This window comes from Suricata suricatta, chromosome 3 (genome assembly GCF_006229205.1).
Source record: "Suricata suricatta isolate VVHF042 chromosome 3, meerkat_22Aug2017_6uvM2_HiC, whole genome shotgun sequence".
Lineage (NCBI taxonomy): Eukaryota > Metazoa > Chordata > Mammalia > Carnivora > Herpestidae > Suricata > Suricata suricatta.
The window spans coordinates 64,158,468-64,181,002 of record NC_043702.1 but is presented as its reverse complement, the minus strand read 5'-3'; the positions used below and the strand labels follow the sequence as shown (position 1 = coordinate 64,181,002).

At 36.6% G+C, this 22,535-nt stretch overlaps 1 protein-coding gene across 4 annotated transcripts in view; it reads left to right on the top strand.

Moving 5' to 3' along the window:
- LOC115287760 (sodium channel protein type 2 subunit alpha) overlaps nt 1-22,535 on the top strand; it is a 142,088-nt gene that overhangs the window by 61,275 nt on the left and 58,278 nt on the right. For 3 of the 4 annotated variants that reach the window (XM_029934463.1, XM_029934465.1, XM_029934462.1), the window contains exons 4-13: nt 4,043-4,132; nt 4,882-5,010; nt 5,580-5,671; nt 6,550-6,822; nt 9,742-9,805; nt 11,300-11,441; nt 11,579-11,785; nt 13,176-13,463; nt 17,300-17,647; nt 21,534-21,666. In XM_029934463.1, coding sequence (XP_029790323.1) covers nt 4,043-4,132; nt 4,882-5,010; nt 5,580-5,671; nt 6,550-6,822; nt 9,742-9,805; nt 11,300-11,441; nt 11,579-11,785; nt 13,176-13,463; nt 17,300-17,647; nt 21,534-21,666 — 1,766 coding nt within the window. Of the gene's footprint in view, nt 1-4,042; nt 4,133-4,881; nt 5,011-5,393; nt 5,486-5,579; nt 5,672-6,549; nt 6,823-9,741; nt 9,806-11,299; nt 11,442-11,578; nt 11,786-13,175; nt 13,464-17,299; nt 17,648-21,533; nt 21,667-22,535 lie in introns of all 4 variants that reach the window. The other variant, XM_029934464.1, reaches the window with a different exon arrangement.

Genomic DNA, 22,535 nt, shown 5'->3' with positions numbered 1-22,535 from the left:
GGGGGGGGGGGAACAAAACAACACAAAACAAAAAAAAACCCAGCATGTAATTTCTGTCCTTGATGGAATGTATTAAATAAGCAAACACCACCAACAAGCAAAACAAGTACTACAATGTAAAAACATTAAAAAAAAAAAGACAACCCTCTCACATGCATAAATGAAAGATTGCACACAAAGAACTCACATCTTTTCAAGCTTCAATAGTAAATATTTTGCTACTATGTATTAAATACTGCATGGTTTGCCCAAGCTAAGATGAAACCACATCATAAATCAATAAGCATTTTGCATTTTAGACTGTGTTAAAACATTTGATCATCCTAATAGTGGAAAGCTAATGAAATTATTTGAATTGCATTTACATGGGTCATTTTGGCACAGTATGCAGAATGGATTGAGAGGAACAAAACATAGATTCAGAGAGACAAGTTTAGAGGAAACTGTAAGAATCTATGTCACACTTAGTGGGCACTGGACTATGTAGTGATATGGGGATGCAGTGATAGCAGATACAGTTGACAGTATTTGGTGCTAAATTGGATGTAGAGGTTTAGGGAGAGAGAAAAATCCAAGGTTGCTTCTAGGTTCTGGCTAGATCATGGGACATTGTATAAGATGCAGGGATATCAAAGGAGCAGTCCTGGGGAAGAGGTAGGGGGGAGTAGGAGGGAAGGGCTGTATGAAAAGTTATTTTTAGTCCAGTCTTACAACTCAAAATCCTTTAAATGATTTTGAAATCTTAATGAGGTATGCAGTGCAGATGTCATTTGAACACTTGGTTGTGTAGAGTTAGAAGAAAGGTCTAAACTGGAAACAGTTGAGATGGTGCGCACATAACTGTACCACTGGCCCTTCAGGCTATGTGGGTTGATGGACTCTACTAGGATGAATATAGAAGAGGGAAGAAATGGCTCAGATATCCTACCTCCTTTTCAAAAGGAAATTGCAACATTTCAAAGGATACAAAGAAATTATTGTCCTTGGGGCATAAGGAAATCAGAGGATTAGGACCTCATAAAAGAGAAGGAAAAAAACTTGAAAAGGGGAAGAATCTTTCTTGTGGGATATTGATGAGAGAGCAAATCAAATAATTCAAAATTGCCCTTTTGTTTTTAGTGACAAAACTTGCTGAGTCTGCCATCTTTAGGGGGGAAAAAGCTAGTTAGCTAAGAATGTGATGGATGCATGAGGGGAAAAAACAATAAACAGCTGTTTCAAGAAGTTTGGCTGTGAAATACGGAACAGTTAAGGCTGTAAGTAGTTAAAAAAGATTTGGGGTTAGAAGAAAATCTGCCCTCTCCCAACACGAGAGGCTCAAGCAAGTTTATGTTGATAGGAAGCACCTAATAGTGTGGTGGATAATCAAGGTAAGAGATGAGAGATGTCTGAAGTATTCCGGAAAGGAAGAATATGTCCGGAATATGGGCAAGGGGAATTGAAAACTTTCCCTGTTAAAACAGGAAGAAAGAAAGGATAAGCCCTAAAACCTCCAGAGAAGTTTATCATCTTGGGGAGGGGGAGTAGAGCTATGGCAGTCTGATGCTATCTTTTCTCTCAGTGAAGTCGGAAATTAGGACATCAGCTTCAGGTGGGGAGGGAAGGAGGCAGAGGGTTGGATTGGAGGTCAGAAGAGACTGGAGAATGTTTGAAATTGTCTTTGCAGGGGGTAGGAGTTGGAGCTAACTGGAGAAATGCAGGACTGTTTAGAGGACTGTTGAGGTTCAGAACCATGCATTTAGAATGGTGCCGATCTGCCAAAGGGAGTTATTTTCTCTAGTAGGACTTAGCAGGCTAGCAGACACAGAAGGTCTTCTAGATTTATATACTAATAGCAAACCATCTATTTTATTTTACTTTTTGTTTATTTTTAGCAACTAAGGGAAAATAGACTTCTTTGAAATGGTGTTTTTTTGTGTGTGTTCTCTAGGTTGTAGTGCCCTCACGTGGCTGATCCACATCATTCACTTAGGACTGTTTGCAAGTGGATGCACTTGAACAAGCTGAGAATGCAGCATGTGTCTTACATCACTGTTAGTGAAAGCGAAAAATGAATTCTTTCTTTGACTAAAGGCAGTTGTAGGTGCAAATAAACTTCCATAATATTTTAATGCAACTTTGACTACTCACTGGCCCATTTTACTGCACTTAAAAATCACGTTACTATTTTGTTATGTGCCAGTAATGTGAAAATTTATAATAAAAATTAAGAGTAATAAGGGTTATAGGGCACCTGGGAGACTCAGCCAGTTAAGTGTCCGACTTCAGCTCAAGGCATGATCTCACGGTTCGTGGGTTTGAGCCCCGCTTTGAGCACTGTGCTGACAGCTCAGAGCCTGGAGCCTACTTTGGATTCTGTGTCTCCCTCTCTCTCTGCCCCTCCCTTGCTCACACTCTGTCTCTTTCTCTTTCAAAAATAAATAAACATTATTAAAAAAATTTTAGTACTTTTTAAAGAGTAATAAGGGTTATGAATACCATTTATTCAATCTCTGGGATTTTTATCATTATGTTTAAGTTTATATTGATAAATGCTGTTTTCTTTTGCATAACTGCAACTGAATCTTTCTTATGCTTTTTATTATATATGAAAGTCATTTTAATTGTCTGATTACTGAATATCTTCTGAGTTTTTGTTGTTTTCCAATGTAAAGGAAAATGAAAAGCATTGGCTATATCTACAAAGGCCAAGTGGGTGCAGTGACACAAACCAGATGTTTATTATAAGTAATATTCTCAGGACACGTGGATGACTCAGTTGGTTGAGGGTTTGACTTTGGCTCAGGTCATGATTTCACGGTTTGTGGGTTTGAGCCCCATGTCAGGCTCTGTGCTGAACACTTGCTCAGAGCCTAGAGCCTGCTTCCAATTCTGTCTTCTTCGCTCTCTACCCCTCCCCCATTCACCCTCTGTTTTACTCTCTCAGAAAATGTTTTAAAAAATAAAAACAAATAAATAGTGGTCTCTATGATTCAGGAAGTTAGGAAAGTAATTTGTTGAGCACCTGTTCTTTACCAGGCACATTTAAGTGTAGGAGCTTTTGAGTATTTTAACTAATTTGGTCCTCACAGAAATCCTGTGAAATGGTTATTTTTTTCTCACTTTTTAAAAAATAGTTTATTGTCAAATTGGTTTCCATACAACACCCAGTGCTCTTCCCCACAAGTGTCCTCCACCACCACCATCTCTTTTCCCCCTTCCCCCTTCCCCTTCAACCCTCAGTTCATTTTCAGCATTCAATAGTCTCTCAAGTTTTGCATCCCTCTCTCTCCCCAACTCTCTTTTCCTCTTCCCCTCCCCCTGTTCTCCTGTTCTCCTGTTAGACCTATGAGGGCAAACATATGGTATCTGTCCTTCTCTGCCTGACTTATTTCGCTTAGCATGACACCCTCAAGGTCCATCCACTTTCCTACAAATGGCCATATGTCATTCTTTCTCATTGCCATGTAGTACTCCACTGTGTATATATACCACATCTTCTTGATCCACTCATCAGGTGATGGACATTTAGAACCAAATCTTAGGTTCAATAAGTAATTTGGCCACAGTTACAAACCCAAGAAATGCTATCATTAGTACCAGCCACCTTTTCTTACTATTCAGAATTTTATGAGCAACTACCACTCAGGATATTTTTAAAGGCATTCTGCCAAAATGATTCTTATAATGGAATGATAATGCATTTAATCAATCACTTAAATTATTTTGTTGAATTTTTGTCAGGATTTACAGACATGCTGAGCTTGCAGTTCAGTTGTTGAGTCTGTCATTAAAAAAACTTAAATTGATAAATTATTTACCAATGAACTCATATCTTTGTATTTAATTGTAAAAAAAACACCTAAATGGCCTCAAAATAGTTGATGTATTGGTCTGACATGGCCTAATATATGTTTGTTGAATTACAGAAATGGAAAAGATGAACTGAAGAATAAAATAATAAGGGCATGAAAGTTCTAAACTTCATGGTGAAAAAGACATGGTGAGGCATAAGAGTGAGATTTTCCATTGAACTTTGTCTTCCTTGACAATACTCTTCTACTTTATTCAATGTGCTCATCATGTGCACCATTCTTACCAACTGTGTATTCATGACCATGAGTAACCCTCCAGACTGGACAAAGAATGTGGAGTAAGTAGAAAATAAAAAATATTTTTCAATATTGTCATCCCTTATATATTAATTTACACTCTTGAGACCCCGTCCTTTTCTTTAGCAAATCATACTAGCTACTCTAAACCAGACAAGTTTAAACAATGATTCAAAGTTCATTTCAACCACTAATTTCCCATAGGACAAAGCTTGCAGTGGCTCATTCGTTAGCTCAAATTACTGCACTTGTTTGCCAATATTTGTAGCCCTTTATCTTCCTTGTGAGTCTTGTACTCTTCTGAATATCATCAGTGATTACTAATATCCAATGATAAAAGTTATGCCTACTTAGTACATTCTTTTTGTCATGGCTATCGATTTTCTATGTTTTATCAGTATATATCTCATAGCTCTTAATGATGCATATTTATTAAATGCAGTGCCTTATTAATTTGGGGGTTAATACCTATTTGCTCAGACTGAAAGCGTAAGCATTTCAGATATCATCCTATAGAACCATATTATTTGGGGGGGGAAGAAGCATATTATTTGGCCCTTCAAATGAGTTCATGTAGCAAATACAATACTTATTTATTTATAGTCAATGAAAATGTTTTTCAGAATGTAAGGCTTCTTTTGCCTTAAACTGTACTTAAGCTTACATCATAGAGTTACTAGTACAGACTCATTAGGAAGCTTCTAATTATTATTTGTTAAGTTTCCTTTAAAACATGTACATGTAAATTACATACTAGATCTTTAATGTGGGTTTGGCTATTTCCTCTCAGGTACACCTTTACAGGAATTTATACTTTTGAATCACTTATAAAAATACTTGCAAGGGGTTTTTGTTTAGAAGATTTCACATTTCTGCGGGATCCATGGAATTGGTTGGATTTCACAGTCATTACTTTTGCGTAAGTATCTCAGTACATTTTCCATCCTGGAATAATAAATCACTGGTGGGAGCCTATGCTGTATTTCTCCTTGGTGGCTTCCCTCGACAGAGCAAGCATTTTTCTTAGTTATCATGCAAATTTAGAATATTTTTCTTCTAATCAAAATATGCACTTTGGAGAAATTAGGAATCTCTTAGTAAATTATCTAACTTTGGATTCAGTTAGCACTGTAGAGTAATAAAATTTTTGAAGTAACATAGATTATGATTGAAGACAATGCCCTTTTTCTCTAATTGGGAAATCTGATGGCAACACTCATTGAAGTTGAAAAGGTCTTTATGAAAGACCAATCGAGACTTAGACTTCCCTAAATTCTGAATAACTCTGATTTAATTCTACAGGTATGTAACAGAATTTGTAAACCTAGGCAATGTTTCAGCTCTTCGAACTTTCAGAGTATTGAGAGCTTTGAAAACTATTTCTGTAATTCCAGGTAAGAAGAAACTGGTATAAGGTGGTAGGCCCCTTATATCTCCAACTGTTTCTTGTGTTTTGTTATTGTGTTGTGTGTGAACTCCGTATTACAGATACGTGACAGAGTTTGTGGACCTGGGCAATGTCTCAGCGTTGAGAACATTCAGAGTTCTCCGAGCACTGAAAACAATTTCAGTCATTCCAGGTGAGAGCTAGGTTAAACACCGAGGCTGACTTTAGCTGCACTGACGCTACAACCACAGCTTTTGTGCACAGCCTTTTGTCGTCATATGCTGCAAATCAATAGGTAAAAACGCAAGAATCAGGACATCAGACTTTGGATGGATTTGATTCTTTGCTTTTTTACTTCTTGCTTTCTTTAAAACCGTTCTAAATCAGCCTTTGAGTTTAACAAGTTTTTGCATGAGGCATTTGCAGTAACAGGCTACATGGTTTGCATCCTGTAACGTCAAGCTTTCCGCATAGAAGCTAAACTATGAGGCATTCAGACTGATGCAAATTTGACCATTTAGGTCCAAAACTGGTGATGATCTTACCTGCAGAAAAATGAAAGAGTGAGAGATAGCATGAGTGCTGCATGGGGCTCAGTTTTCAGATGTCTTCCTTTTTTAACCCATATTCCAGCTTGCAGAATTCACAAATATGTAACCTCATAATCCATTGACTTCATGATTTCATACCACTCTATTCACATAGATTTTTCTAAAATCAATAAGAGGTTAGGGAGTAAGACATCTGCAAATAAAAGCAAAATATTTACACAAGGTTGATGTTTAAGCATGAATGATAAAATCATTTCTTTTGCTCTGAGGGGTATTTGGAAATACACTTTTGGTTCATTTCCATTCACGGTTTTCTAATAAACATACAAGTTCTGCTTTCATTCATTTTCACCAGCTAGCAGGCTTTTCATGAAAATCTTATTCAGTCACAAGCATTAAACTAATACTGTTGGCATTCTGCATGACATCTTTATTTTCCAGGACAAGTTCATGATGTTTTTGTCGGTAAAGTAGCTGTTGAATAGTATATTTAAATTCTTCCCTCTGGTTTTATTCATAGGCCTGAAGACCATTGTAGGGGCCTTGATCCAGTCGGTGAAGAAGCTCTCTGATGTAATGATTCTGACCGTGTTCTGTCTGAGCGTGTTTGCACTAATAGGACTACAGCTGTTTATGGGCAACCTGCGGAATAAATGTTTGCAATGGCCCCCAGATAATTCATCCTTTGAAATAAACATCACTTCCTTCTTTAATAACTCATTGGATGGGAACGGTACCACTTTCAATAGGACAGTGAGCATGTTTAACTGGGATGAATATATTGAGGATAAAAGTAAGATGTACTTTTTTAAACTATTAAGTTGTTTAGTCCTTTAAATATTAAAAAATACATATAGTAGAAATTGTCTCCATATTAATGTAAACTAAATGATTTAACCTATTTAAGGTAACACATGCAATACAGAAATCAAATGATATTTATGATATGATATGATAATGATTATTTTACTCTTTATTTTCCTTACTTATCTCATCAATAAGTCTGGTACCACTTGAAAATGTGTTATATTTTTCTAAACAAGTGTGGAAAGAAATACCATTTTATGCTGTATAAACAAAAAATATTGGGTAGGCATTGATCAGGAGTTTTCAGTCATGTAGTAAATAAACCAGTAACTTGGAACTATTCAGTGTATTGTGCTTAAGTGCATTGTTAAGACTGGGGAAAAATAATTTGGACCTATTCGGTTAACTCATTATATGTATTGAGTGCATATGAGATACCTGAAAATAGAGAAATCACTCACCAAGATGAAAATCTGAATTTCTGTGCTCATAAGAAAGTTAAGCAACTTCAATCCAGCCATTCACTTATTGATGATAGGAAAGCGTAAACTCAAACCCAACTGGTGTTATTCCAATTTATCCTTTTGGTGTCAGTCATTGTTTTTGAGTTATTTATCAGTATAGTTTGATTATATTTAGGGATGGGCATTGGAATAAGCTTATGATATCATATTCTTAAGTATAATTTCTTTTCCAAGTCCTTCCCCCTTCATGTACAATTAGCCAACTCCCACTGGGCCTTTGATTATCAATATTCTACTGGGATACTTCTAAGGTATGCTTCATGGTTTTCAGAACCATAAGAAATTTTTTATCCCTTCTCAAATTATATTCGTGTTTAAGAGTTAGTATTCTTATGAAGATTTCTATCACAGAAATTAAGGCTTATTGGATAAATAAAAATTTTTAAATATCATCATATATGGGGTTTCCTATTTATTAATATTGTAATAACAGCACAATAACTATTTGCACATAAATCTTTTCTCTATTTCTGATTGTTTCTTTCAGATAAATTTCTATTAATAGCATTTTGGGTAGGGCAGGGGGTAGGGAATGGTGGTGTCAAAGGTCATTACCAGGTTAAGGCTATGGAGATAGGGTGTCAGATTGCTCTCAGGAAAGATCATACCACTATATACTCCTTACAGCAGTGGTCACCTTACTGAACTCTTCCTAAGATTGACTATTACTGTATTTTAAATCTTTTGGTAGAAAGAAAAGTCACTCCCCTTGTTCCTTAATTTTTATTGCAGTAGAATTTTTGAACTATGTTTATTAGTATCATTAGCAGGTTATATATTTCATATAACATGAATTATCTGTTGATTTTTTAACTCATTATTTCATCAAGTGATAGTATATTTTGGAGAATTTGTATGAATTCTTTAATTTATCAATCACATTAGCATTTTGTCTTTTTTTAGCAAATATAGTTTATTTTTCATCATATTGCTTGTTTTTGATATTTAAATGATTTCCATTTATGGCAATATAATCATCAAATTTGTTTTCATTTCCCTCTGTTTAGAAAATGCTTAGTTCAGAAATCATAAAATATTCACTTAGATATTCTACATATATCTGTTTTTAAATCTTCAATCTTTAAAATTCTAGAAATATTTTTTGGTATATATTGTGAGGTAAACTCTAAAACTTTTCACAAAACTATGACCCAGATTTCCCTGCATAATACGTTAAGGTATTTCTTCAAGTAGTCCTAAAACAATTGCAATAAATTTGTTGTGGGGTACATTACATGTTTTAATGTTTGTGTGCTTTTGTATGTGAATATGTAAATATGTGTGTTTATGTATGTGTATGTTTTATAAGATCATTTTTGCAACTTATTGAGGTTATATATAGATATTCTTTAAAAAAGAAATTAGATAGGAGCACTTGGAGGGGTCAGGTGAGTTTCCCACTTCAGCTCAGGTCATGATCTTGCAGTGAGTTTGAGTCTGGCATGGGGCTTGCTGCTCGCAGGGCACAACCCACTTCAGATGTTCTGTCCCCCTCTCTCTCTCTGTCCGTCTCCCACTTGCACATTCTCTCTCAATAATGAATAAAACATTTAAAAAATAATAGAAATTAGATATACTTAGGAAATTATATATCTTCAAAAAACAAGTTTATTTATTCTGTTCTTTTGAAAGACACTAATCAAGGGGTACCTGGGTGGCTCAGTCGGTTAAGCGTCTGACTTCGGCTCAGGTCATGATCTCACGGTTCATGTGTTTGGGCTTCCCATGTGGGGTTCTGTGCTGACAGCTCAGAGCCTGGAGCCTGTTTCAGATTATAAATTCAATCTCCTTCTCTCTCTGCCTCTCCCCCACTTATGCTCTGTTTCTGTCTCAAAAATAAATAATCTATTAAAAATTTTTTTAAGAAAGACAGTAATCAAGCCAAAATCCAAAACACAATACCTATGTAGAGCATCATAGAAAGAAAAAAACATCTAAACCACTTTTCACAGGAAGTTAACCTAAAACTGGTAGGAAAATAAGTGTCTCAATCTATTTTGAGTCCAGGAAGAAAAGTACTTATAAAGTAAAATGTTTCTTTCACGAATGTGTTTCAAAACAACAAGGCATCTCTTTCTCACTTTTTGTGCCAAACAGCTTTAATATGGCAACTCCTTTTTTTAACTATCCCAAGCAATATGCATTTATATTTGCAATAAATGCTGAAATGTTTCTAAACACTTATTTAATTGAAGACTTTATATTTTGGTATTTGTTCAGTATTCGGTTATTATTAAAACATTTTCATTCAGCCCATAGTATTATTTTATCCATTTCATACTGATTGAAATCAAATTGTAAGGTTTATTACCTAAACACAATGGCTTAAGTGTTTTGAGGAATTTTTCAACGATACTTTCTATTCCTCTCTCTTTATATAGGTCACTTTTATTTTTTGGAAGGGCAAAATGATGCTCTGCTTTGTGGCAACAGCTCGGATGCAGGGTAAGTGATGTTTCGTATTGGGTTTCAGTCCTTGCTGCTCCACCGGCCTCAATAACTTGCTACCTCCCCCCGACCCAGCCCTCGCTCACTCCTCAGTCAGGGCCCTCCATAAATTCTACTTCACGCTGATTCTCAAAATAGCTGAAATAAGCGTGGATTCTCACCTCCTTCACACACTCATATGTGGCAATTATTTTTCCATACCAGGTCACAGCTAATCTTCCAAATTAGTTAAGTGGAAATTTGAAAAAGCAGTACATATGTATTAGAAGATTAACTTAATGGAATTCATAAGCATGTACTTTTATAAGTGTGATATTTTTTATATGCTAGTCTCCATGGCTTCAGATGTAAGATCTCTGAAGATAATGACAGTATCTGAGTCATGGTGAGTGTGTGTCAAGCATCTTTTAGCAAAGTGGTGAAGAGCACAGACTAGGAAGTTTGCATAGATTCAAGCCTGACTCCACCAAATAACATACCTTCTCTGTACCTTAGTTTCCTCAGGTGATAAATGGGTATAATAGAGTTGCTATGAGAATTAAATGGATTAGCCTACAAATAGCTATTATAGCACTCAGTATGTGCTTTTGATTATTATGATTGATGTGTGGACATTTGTTATTAAGAAGTATGACACTTGGAGCGAAAGCCTAAGAAGATTCAGAGAAATAATTACTTTCCCTTTTTCCCAAGAATTCAGAATCACAAAAGAATTCTAATGTTTTTCAATGGAAGATGATATTGTGGCCATTAATAATTTATACCTGTAGCAAAATTTCCAATAGCTTTACATTTGGCTCATACGATAAATATTGTGCTGCCTTTATCTCCAAATCCCAGTGATAAGTAAAACAAACTAATTTTAATTCCTCGTCTGTAATACTAAGTGCTTTACATATGATATTTAATACTTGTATATTTACAAGGCAATTTCAGTATTAGTTGTTTCTTACATATGAGGTGCCCAAAGATTAGCAGTTAAGAAACTTACTACATCATGCAGCTCAGAGCATCAGGTACAATATTGAGACCAAGTTTGGCTTAATCCCTAAGGACATAACTAGGAAATCTTTACTCTGCAGAGTCGTTCCTTCCTCTCCATGTGCCCTCATCCAGCCTTCCCTCACCCCTCCTCCCTACTCACACACACACACACACACACACACACCCTGCCTCTAGACATCTTTAGTGAAAATCAGTTTTTCCCTGTAGTCTGATTTTGCTGGTCATGTCTATAAGTCCCAGAAGACATTAATCACGATGTGATTGTTTTTATATGGGGATATGATAAGTATCATGACAATTATGAATCACAGAGGATATCTGTTATTATGTAAATCAGTCCACATAGTGCTGCATAAGCGCTGGGTAAGGTGAAAGAAATCTGTTTGCCCTAGTGTCATATAAGTAGATATTGGCATCTATAAAAACAAGGAAGTCAGCCTGCAGACTTTTAGTCCTGACTTTCTCTTTCTTTTAATCTAATTACAGCCAATGCCCAGAAGGATACATCTGTGTGAAGGCTGGTAGAAACCCCAACTATGGCTACACAAGCTTTGACACCTTTAGTTGGGCTTTCTTGTCCTTATTTCGTCTCATGACTCAAGACTTCTGGGAGAACCTTTACCAACTGGTGAGAACAGATAAAATGATTCCCATGGGAAGCATGAAATACTTAAATCATGCGAAGCGCTATAAAATACTTTATTGGGAGTGTGAGCTTGTAACATCTGTATAAAATTTAATAAAATATCTCTTACATCTTTGCAGACACTACGAGCTGCTGGGAAAACATACATGATATTTTTTGTGCTGGTCATTTTCCTGGGCTCATTCTACCTGATAAATTTGATCCTGGCTGTGGTGGCCATGGCCTACGAGGAACAGAATCAGGCGACTCTTGAGGAAGCTGAACAGAAAGAAGCTGAATTTCAACAGATGCTCGAACAGCTAAAAAAGCAACAAGAAGAAGCTCAGGTATAGTTAGCAAGCACAGAGCTCTTTTGTGCTTTCTTTCATCTCAATCCTCTGATCTCAGTGGTGAGGGCAGTGGCATTTAGTATGCAAAATCAGTAGTGGATAAAAGTGACATTTGAAACGTCATATGTGTTTGGTGTTAGAAGCCTATTAGGCTTTTAGGAGATTATTATTTTAGTTTTATGACTACTGTCAACCTGATGGCATCAACCTGATGGCATCAACACATGGAGAATTCATAATTGCTTTGTTGACATTTTTTTCTCCCTTGTGACTCTTCACTCAAGCTTACAAAGTATTTAAACCTACGTGCCCTCAATCAGAGTATTTCTTTAATTTTCTGGTGAAGAGGAATTTGTTCTAGGTTCTTCTTCATTAGTGTCTTTAGAGGTGGGAAAGGTCAGAAAACCAGAGTAGAGCTGAGATTATTTCCTAGAATCTGGAAAAACAAAGACCTGTTTAATATTTATTTTTTATTTGAAGGGTGTATAAATGCAAGTTTAGGGATTGCATAAAACCCTGGTGTATAAATACAGTAAATCACTACATTCTCTGCCTCTTATCCCATAAAAATAATTTAATTTGGACTTGATCAGACTTCAGAATAAGGCAAGGATTGGTCTAAATATATTTGCTTGACTTAATGGCGTTAAATAATCCATGTGACTGTTCTTGGCTTTTCTTGGATCTTGACTACAGCTCCCTTTTAATACTGAGTATCCTGAATATTTAATAAAAGTCGGATAGACAAAATATACTGGGGTAACAGCAGCAACACAGAATACCTTATCTTTCCAATAACTATACTATTATAACTTAGACATTCATTCAGAGGCCATGATCTATAAAATCCCAGGCCATGATCTGGGATTTCCTCATATACATGATCTGTAATATGTTTTTGTTGTACATTTCTTAGTGAAATACTCAAAGAGGGGGAAATTTTTATTAAAATAAAAATATTTAGCTGAATTAAATTCACTAATTTAGACTGGTGCTAAAGTTATTGTAAAGTGGAAGTGTGATGGAGCAGGTTAAAGTAGGAAACATTTAATTCTTAAATATTTTCCTTCTTAATATAGTGGTTAAGTCATAGAGAAATTTGTTATGATCTGTGAATGTCTTGCTCATATCGTTGTATAATTAGCATATTGAGAGGCCAGGGCTTGAAAGTTTCCATCAAAGTCACATGTATCATTCTTCCACATGTCTGTTGATTTTAATTCTTTAATTGGTCTAATAACAATGCATTGTTTTCCAACATATGGACCAGAGTGGAGAATTGTTTTTCAAGATTATATTCATGATACTAAAGATAAATTAAGCAGTAAACATGCGTAGAATTTTTCAAGGTTGGTATGCAACTACCATTTTACCACATGCCTTCCAGGCAGCGGCTGCGGCGGCGTCTGCTGAATCCAGAGAGTTCAGCGGTGCCGGCGGGATAGGTGTTTTCTCAGAGAGTTCTTCAGTAGCATCAAAGTTGAGCTCCAAGAGTGAAAAAGAGCTGAAAAACAGAAGGAAGAAAAAGAAGCAGAAAGAACAGTCTGGAGAAGAAGACAAAGAAGACGGAGTCCGCAAATCGGAATCCGAAGACAGCATAAGAAGAAAAGGTTTCCGTTTTTCCTTAGAGGGAAGCAGGCTGACTTATGAAAAGAGATTTTCTTCTCCACACCAGGTAAAGATATTATTAGTTCACATAAATTGCCTATTCGTAGCAAATCCTTTTTTAAAGATATGCCAGAATTTGGTAGAAATAAAACCGCCTTACCCCTGGATGGCACAATGCTTTCAGGACTGTAATGATCATCAAGTGTTTTTATTATCACCTCAGAGACTTTATGAGTTTTGTGACTTTTTGGAATGCCAAGAAAGCATTTTTAGAGCATAGATCCCCACTGAGCCTGGGAAGGTTAGTGGTTTTGAGGTTTTGTTGAAGACTCCCGCATCTCGGGGCAAGTTTCCACATGAGAAATTCTCAGCAGATGGTTCCCATCCGTTTTTAGCTATGCTGCTGTGCCTGGACCCAGTGACTGTGGGCTTTCTGAGTGGCAGGTTCCTAGAAGCGAACTGTGTATTCTTTCAGACCATCTGTGTGGTTGTTCCCATTCAAAATCATTGGAAGAATCATTCTTCAGACCCCCGTTTCAAGGGGAACAGAGCAAAATTTTTCTAGAAGGATAGCCAAACTTGTTAGGTGGAAATGAACTGAGGAATATTTGTGACACTAAATAGTAGTGTTGAAGGGCACTTGATTATCTGTCTCATGTTTAATGTGGGATTCACACTGAAAGGATACCCTGCTTCTATAGTGCAGTAAGTGTTCACTGGATGCCTGTGGCTTAGGTACTAACCCAAGCTGTGGAAACTTGGAGATTTAGGATCCTTAAATTTTGAAATTACCAAGAGAATTACCAGAAATGCAGGTTCTCAGAAGACAACTTCACCAGTGGTGAAGCCTTAGTTATCTGTATAGTAACAATGACAACCGATAGCAATGATAATGGCTAACACTTAACAAAGTGCATTGCAGCTTTCGATATAAATGTGTTTAAATCCATCACTACAGCCCTGAGCAGGTACCATAATCATCATCCCCAAACTACAGAAGAAAAAGAAAGAGAGAGCTGTATTCTTTGTCAAATGCTTGTTTTATTCTTGACATTCTTTTGACACTATCACAATTAATACTAAAAGCTCCACATCATGTTATTTTCACTATGTATTAGGCCCAGTGAAATTAAATAACTGCCCAATGTCACATACTTATTAAGGGTTGAGGCAGTATTCCGATTTGATATGACACTGAAACTCCTGAACTTTCCACTTTACCAGCCTGTCCTGAAAGAGTATTTTAAAAAAAACTGATAAGAAAATGTACCATTCGATTTCACTAAAAAGATAACATATAGGATTTTATTTGCTCTTCATACCTTTTAAAGCATATAGTCTCACAAAAACTTATAATTAATAGGTGTAAAAATTTTATAGGCCAACTTGATTCATTCCAAGTCCAAATAACATTATGACATGGAATAGATTAAAAGATTAGTGGGGCTTAATTCATATTCAAAATAGAATTTGTTTTCAATATCTACATTTTATACTCATTGTCATTCATGTTGTCATAATAATTATGATTTAATTAGTGGAGACATTAATCTTTATAAGTGTGAATTCCTTAAAAATCAGACTGCCTTTTTCCTGCATCTTCCTTTTGAAAAGAAAGGAAAGGAAGAAGGGAGAAAGGGAGGGAGAGAGGGAGGAAGAGGGAAAGGAAGGAAGAGAGAGAAGGAGGCAAGGTGGGAGAGAGGAAAGGGAAACAGTAGGTAGGTTACTAGAGGTAAAATTGCCCAAATTTGAAACAGCAAATCAACAGGTGCCACAGAGAGTCTCCTCAATTTGTTTTGTCTCAAATTCAGTAGAGCTCATTCTAGGTGAAATTGTGAAGCCTGAAAAGGTTAAGTTCTGACCTGCTTCTTTCTATAAATTTTGTTCACATGTATATTTCCCCAGTACTGTCTTCTTTATAACTCTATTTCATAGCTAGTATAATAAGTGATCACTGACTTATACAACATGCAGTGTCTGGCTCAAATTGATACTTTTCTTAAATGGTATCTGTAGTTTTTAAAAATTGAAAGATTTCCTTTTATCTGATATTCAAACAAAAAGCTAAGAAGATGGAGAGGGAGACAGAAAGAGGATGAGAGAGAGAAAGAAAAAGAGGATGAGGGGAGAATCCTGAATTTATACTAATCCCACTTTCCAAATTCCTGGAAGTAATACTAGAAATATCAAGCAAGGTAGAGGTGTTTAACCTGGGTACAGTGATGAAAGGTCCATTTTTAGATTTCTTAAAAGTCCAAGACCCCAAAGTATTAAAAACTATTGTTTCATGATAACATGATGGAAAGGCAATTGTGTTAGCCATTTATATTTTCATATTAATATATGTTATATACATATATAGTATATATGTAATATAGGCTTTTACTACAAGATTATAATTTTTCCATATAGTAGGTGGATTGTATGAAATATTTATTAGGCTGCAGTTTGATTTTTTAGTATGGAAAAGGGGAGAGAAGGAAATCAAGAGTACAATCTCTCGGGGCACCTGGGTGGCTCAGTTTGTTGGGCATCCAACTTCAGCTCAGATCATGATCCCACTTTTTGTGAATTCAAGCCCCACATCAGACTCTGTGTTGACAGCTCAGAGCCTGGAGCCTGCTTTAGAATGTGTCTCCTTTTCTCTTTCCCAATAAATGTAAAAGAAAGAAGTGGCTCTCAATGGACTAAGCAGGGTCCTCTGCCCATCTTTAAATGATTCTCTGTGGAATGCCCTCATTGGCTAGGCCTGGGTCATGGTCTTATCTGAGCATTATTGTCAAGGATAATCAGGGCACTATTGACAGAAGAAGAAATGGATATTGGACAAGCAAAAAAGTGTTTACAATAGTGAAGTTGTAAAAGTAGACTAGTAATAAACAGGAAGTGATTCATTGTGTTCAATGCTGCTATGCTTAAGAATCAAGGTAGGGGCGCCTGGGTGGCTCAGTCGGTTAAGCGTCCGGCTTCCGGTTTCAGCTCAGGTCATGATCTCACGGTTCGGTTCGTGGGTTCAAGCTCTGCATCGGGCTCTGTGCTGAAAGCTAGCTCAGAGCCTGGAGCCTGCTTCGGATTCTGTGTCTCCCTCTCTCTCTGACCCTCCCCTGTTCGTGCTGTCTCTCTCTGTCTCTTAAAAAAAAAAAAAAACATAAAAAAAAAAGAATCAAGGTAAACTGCATGGTGGCAGTGACAACGTAGCCATTTAGAAACCTGGGTAATGATTGTGACCAAACACTTAGTGAAAACCAGGTTTTTGTGAATATGGTGCTCTTCAGATTTCTTGAGAGACAAAAGAGTGAAAATCAGGGAATGAATCATACAGTTCTCAGCTTGATTTGTTTAATTTATTCATGAAAACTTTATAAAATATGCAAAGGGAAGGGGGAAGCTGATCTTTGTGCTATAATTAGACAGATCTACTGGCAAGATTGATTTTATTCTCCTCTGTGGTAAGAAGTGCATCAAGGTGTGGTCACTAGTGAGCCCTTGGTGTGTTTTTGGCTTCAAAGGATCTAAATGTAGGCGTGCTTTCCATTGACTTGCTAAGTGAGACTGGCTTCTAGAATAGGGTCTGGCAAAAAACCCGTTCTAGGTGTCAATAAGGGGACAAAACAATGTTGGGGGTAGTTGTGACTGTCTTAAGGCATATGTAAAATAGAAGTACATGGCAGAAAATTAGAAAATGAAGGAAGACAGAAAAAGGGGAAGCAAAACAAAAGAGGTGAACCGAATAGAGTACCAAAGCACCACCCGCAGTTACACAGGGGCCCACAGTTCCACTCATCCAATGACTTAGCCTTAAGTAAGTCAACAAATCTGAAGCGAGTCAAGCCTCACATATTTCTGGATGACTGCTCTTAACTCCGTTCATCTGTGTTTTGTTTGCTTTCTTGTTATTCATAGTCTTTGTTGAGCATCCGTGGCTCCCTTTTCTCTCCAAGACGCAACAGTAGGGCGAGCCTTTTCAGTTTCAGAGGTCGAACGAAGGATATCGGCTCTGAGAATGACTTTGCCGACGATGAGCACAGCACCTTTGAAGACAATGACAGCCGGAGAGACTCTCTGTTTGTGCCACACCGGCACGGAGAGCGGCGTCACAGTAACGTCAGCCAGGCCAGCCGCGCCTCCAGGGTGCTCCCCATCCTGCCGGTGAACGGGAAGATGCACAGCGCCGTGGACTGCAATGGAGTGGTGTCCCTGGTGGGGGGCCCCTCTGCTCTCACGTCTCCGGCTGGACAACTCCTTCCAGAGGTGAGGCCACTGAAACTGCAGCTGCTGGGAAGGGACCTGTGGCTGGTGCAGGCGGGAGGATTGGTCGATTTCCACTTGCAAGAATTTTATCTGTTGTTAGGGTTGGTTCAGTCCAGCTGTGAAATTCTTTTGTCAAATTGTTCTATTTAGAGTTTTCTAAGGATTAAGTAAAAATATAGGTTGGGTCTCATAAAATCTAAATAGAAGTATTTATCATAATATGGGAAGAAGAAAAAGATATACCCAGAGGCCAAAGCATGTGAAACTTGCCACAAAAGCACAGCAAATTTTAATATAATGTTTAATTAATATAATAGAATATTAATATAATAGAAGGAAATGCAAGAAACTATATACTCAACTTAAGGATCTTGTTACTACTGTTCCGCCAAAAAGAGAATTTAATACTTCCACTTGAAATAGATACTATTATCAAAGACATCTAAATCCTGCCCTGCGACCTTCTTGTTTTTGGCAAGTCAGAATGCTGTACCATGTGCAGCACCCACTCAGATGCCCCCCGCCATTGTACCTTTGTGTGTAAAGAAGTCACTCAAAGTACCTGGAAGGGTCATGTATTGTGATTTTTAGAAAAGATTTTAATTTTTAATATTACTGTCATGATTTCTTTATGTAAACATAGAGGCTATAAATGAAGAATATAAAAAAGAGCTTCAACTAAATAGCAGACACTTAGAAGGATATATTACTGACATTTTCCTTTGTAAAACATAATGTGCTTTTTAACTTTGGTATTAAATAAGAATTTATTTGCTGACATGAAAGTATTCAAGCAATGTCACTTGGTTATATTTTAGTGTTTGCCAAATCATATTAAAATCTTCTTTGTATGATTTTTTAATACAATCCCATTTATTATAGTTGGACAAGCTCTTAAAGCCACATTAGAATCATAGAGTCAGCTTTCGGTCACCTAATAGAAAAACTTCTTACTTGGATTACAGAAATAGCCGTTGATCACTTTTTTCCCGTGGCCTCTGCCCCCACTTTCTCCTAAAGAAATGTCCAAGCATCCTAGATTCAGATAAAATTGTGAAAAAGTAGAACTTTGTAGTGAAGGAACCAGGAAGAATGAAGAAGGAATAACAACATCTCTTAAAAATAATTATAGCTGTGTACCAGACACTGTCCAGAGCTCTTTACATGTATTATTTCATTACGTCCTCACCACAACCCTTTATCATAGTTACTAATATTATCCCCATTTTACAGAGGAGGAAACTGAGGCCTGTGCATGGCGGAACTAAGATTTGACCCCAGGTATGCTGCCTACTAAACCTACATTCTATCCATACTGCAGTATCGCCTTCCATTGATTTTTTTAAAAGCTTTATTAAATGGAAAATAAAAAAGTTGCTAAAGAGTAAACATTCTCATTTTAACCCAGTGTTTCTCAAAATATACTACTTCACACGCAGACTACTAACGTCAGAATTCCCTGGAATGCTTCTTAAAAATGGAGATACCTCACTTCCCTCTCCCCCAACCCCTGGCAGCCACCATCCTGCTCTGCTTCTGTGAGCTGGATGGTCAAAAAGTACAAAGTTTTCATCAAGCAAAATAAATAAGTTCTGGAGATTTATATACCATAGTGCTTATAGCTAATGATACTGTATTATATACTTAAAATTTGCTAAAATGATAGATCTTGAGTTAAGTGTTCTCATCACGAATAACAGCAACAATAACAATAATAAAGGGAATGGGAGGAAACTTTGGAAAGTGATGGAGATGTTTGTGGCCGTAGTCGTGGTGATGATTCACGAGTGTATACTCTCTGAATTGTGTACATTAAATATATACAGCTTTTTACATGTGAATCATTCCTTGATAAAGTGGCTTAAGGGGAAAAAATGGAGATTCAGGGCCGAATGAGACCTATTCAGACAAAAAGACTGAGAAGAACCAAGTCAGAGGAAGTCCTTCTTTCACAAGCATAAAGTATGAGTGTCACTGATCTTGATAAATGTTAATTGAACAAACAAAAACGAATCCATAACTTCTTTGCATAAATACAAAGAGAATCTCAGAAAACAGTATTTTCAGTAATTATCATAGAACTCCCGCCCTATCAGAGAGGAGAGGATAAACCTCTGAAGGCAAATTGGAGCCCATTTGAAACAGAGCTGAGCGAGATCCTTTCATTTCCCGCTCTGTCCTGTCCACGCTTCAGCTGCGCAGCCAGGTGTTAAGAGCTGGAGCCAACGTGCAGATGAAGGAGTAGGCTTTCAGAGACTGAAGAGAGGGAAATGAGAATAGAAAATAAACAGCTGAGGACACCTCGGTGGTCAACCGGCGGAGCATCCGACCTCGGCTTAGTCACGATCTCACCATCTGTGGGTTCGAGCCCCGCATCGGGCTCTGTGCTGACAGCTGGGAGCCTGGAGCCTGCTTCAGATTCTGTGTCTCCCTCTCTCTCAGCCCATCCTCACTCTCTCTCTTTCTCTCAAAAATAAAGAAACATTTTTTAAAATGTTTAAAAAAGAAAGAAAACAAACAGCTGAAGGGAAATGACCCCTTCCAAAGCACACACGATATCTTCTATTCATAAATTCAGCGGAAGCAATTTAAGTTAAGAATTTCCTCAGTCATATCATTAGAGGTTCAAAAATCTATCATTAAAGATTACACAGACCTAGGGTTGCACATATAGTTCTCTATAGAGCAAAAGAGACCAGATAACCTGTAAGTGTTCCTTTTTTTTCCTTAAGCTTTTGTTTCACTGACCAGGCCAAATATTTTAGTTTTTGAGAGATAACCTTTTGATTTAAAGAGATTTAATTTCATCAGAGAAGGGTTATTTTTTTCTCATTAATTTTATTTCTCTTCTATTAAAAATTACTTTTAGAGTGACCTATATAGATATTTATCACCATTAATGGCAATCATATCAATTGAGTGGAAACTTTGCTTTTGAATATGTCTACATTAGAGGTATGCAGGTTAATTAAATAATATTGCTCATCCCACAGTAAAGTCAAAGTAGATGAACAGAAATCATATTGCTTTTCCAGAAATAGAATCCTCAGAGAACTAAAAATGACTTCTTATGTGTTATTAGCCCTCAGATCTGCATTTGAAATGTTTGAATTTTGCCCTTTCTTCCTGTGATAATTAATTTCACTATTTGATCTCCTAAAGTAGGAATAAATTTCTGCTCATGTTGAAATCTTGGTGAATTTATTTTGGAATAGAAAAGGGTCGTATCATTTTATCATGGTTAAAAATAAAAGTTCCTTAAATTGGTGTTATTGCCTTAAATTAGAGTTTCAGTTCCAACGATGGTTGTTCTGTGGACTCTTTTGGAGTTGTTTTGTAAATGTAAGACAGTTACAGATTAGTTCTAATATTTTACTTGTATTGTTAAGGATGTTAGGAAATGCTACCTGTTGACAATGAACAAAAACATTTTACAACTGGGATTCACATTTTAGGGGAACTGTTATGGATGAGTATTAGGGAAACCTTAAAACTTCTTTCCCTACTTTAAACCAAGTGAATATATGTCTGTAACATTTAATAACTCAAACTGAAAGTAAATCAAGGAACAATGAGCTTCAGTTTGAAGTCCTAGGTAGGACTGGTTGAAATGCTAAAAGGTCATCTATACGAAGATAGGCGTACCCCTTGGCCAGAAGCCCCAAGGGGGAGGAATTAAAGGCCATCGTGATTGCAAACAGGCATCACTGAAAGCTAAGATCTAATGGGCTTTCAAACACTTCCCAAGGATGATGATTCCAGCAATGCTTTCATGAGCTGTTCTCATCTGGTGGATATTTAGTTAAGTAGCACCTATTATAGGAACACTTTGGGTTTTGCGACCCTTTAAGAGTAATAGTTATTTAATCTGAAATTTTATTTACAGGGCACGACTACTGAAACAGAACTAAGAAAGAGACGATCCAGTTCTTATCATGTGTCCATGGATTTGCTGGAAGATCCTACAGCAAGGCAAAGAGCAATGAGTCTAGCTAGTATTTTGACCAACACCATGGAAGGTATGTCAAAAGTCTTACAGCAGAGCTACTTGGTGGTACTTTGGTAATGATGAAAACAAAATCCTTTCATAAATTCCAAGAAAATACTTCCTGACTTTATACCATATCAGCATTATGTCTTTTACCAAATAAAAGTAAAATCCATGTACAACACATGGATTCTACTATCTTGTATAGATTTTTACATTTAGCCTCCAGAAAGCTATTGCAAATTCAAGATATACTTGGAATACTGCTTTTGTAGATTAAGTTCTAAACTGTTGAAACTTGTTGTGTGCATGACAATGAAAGGAGTAACATTATAAATATGTATTTTCATGATGATGCTAACCCATTTGGATTGTATTAACTGCTTGAGACACAAGGTATAAAGTCCTTTTACTTAACCAGAAATATAAATGAAAAATGTGGATTAGGGTTTGATATTAACCTCTTTGAAGCAATTTTTTTTAAAGAATTTTTTGAACTACTTTTGCCTGTATCTAACCAGAGTGTTACAATATATCAGCTCTTTCTCTAGCTGCAGATTATATTTCTGAGTGGTTAACATATTGTTTAGACGTCTGGACCTTATAATGCCAAAATAAAGACTTTGGGGACAGCTTGATCTGTGATCAATTCTTGGCTCTGTTACATGTTAAATGTGTTAATTTATGACTCTAAACTTCAGTTTTTTCCATCAGTAAAATACAGATAATGAGGCTTAGGCATAAGATTGTTTTAAGAATTGAGATATCATATATAAAGCACCTATGTATCTGAAATCAGAAGAAGCTAATAAATACTATCATTACTGTTGTTTTATTTCATTGTTTTTGTTAATTCACATTTGTGTCTTTCTATACTGTAAGTGAATTTAAATATGAACT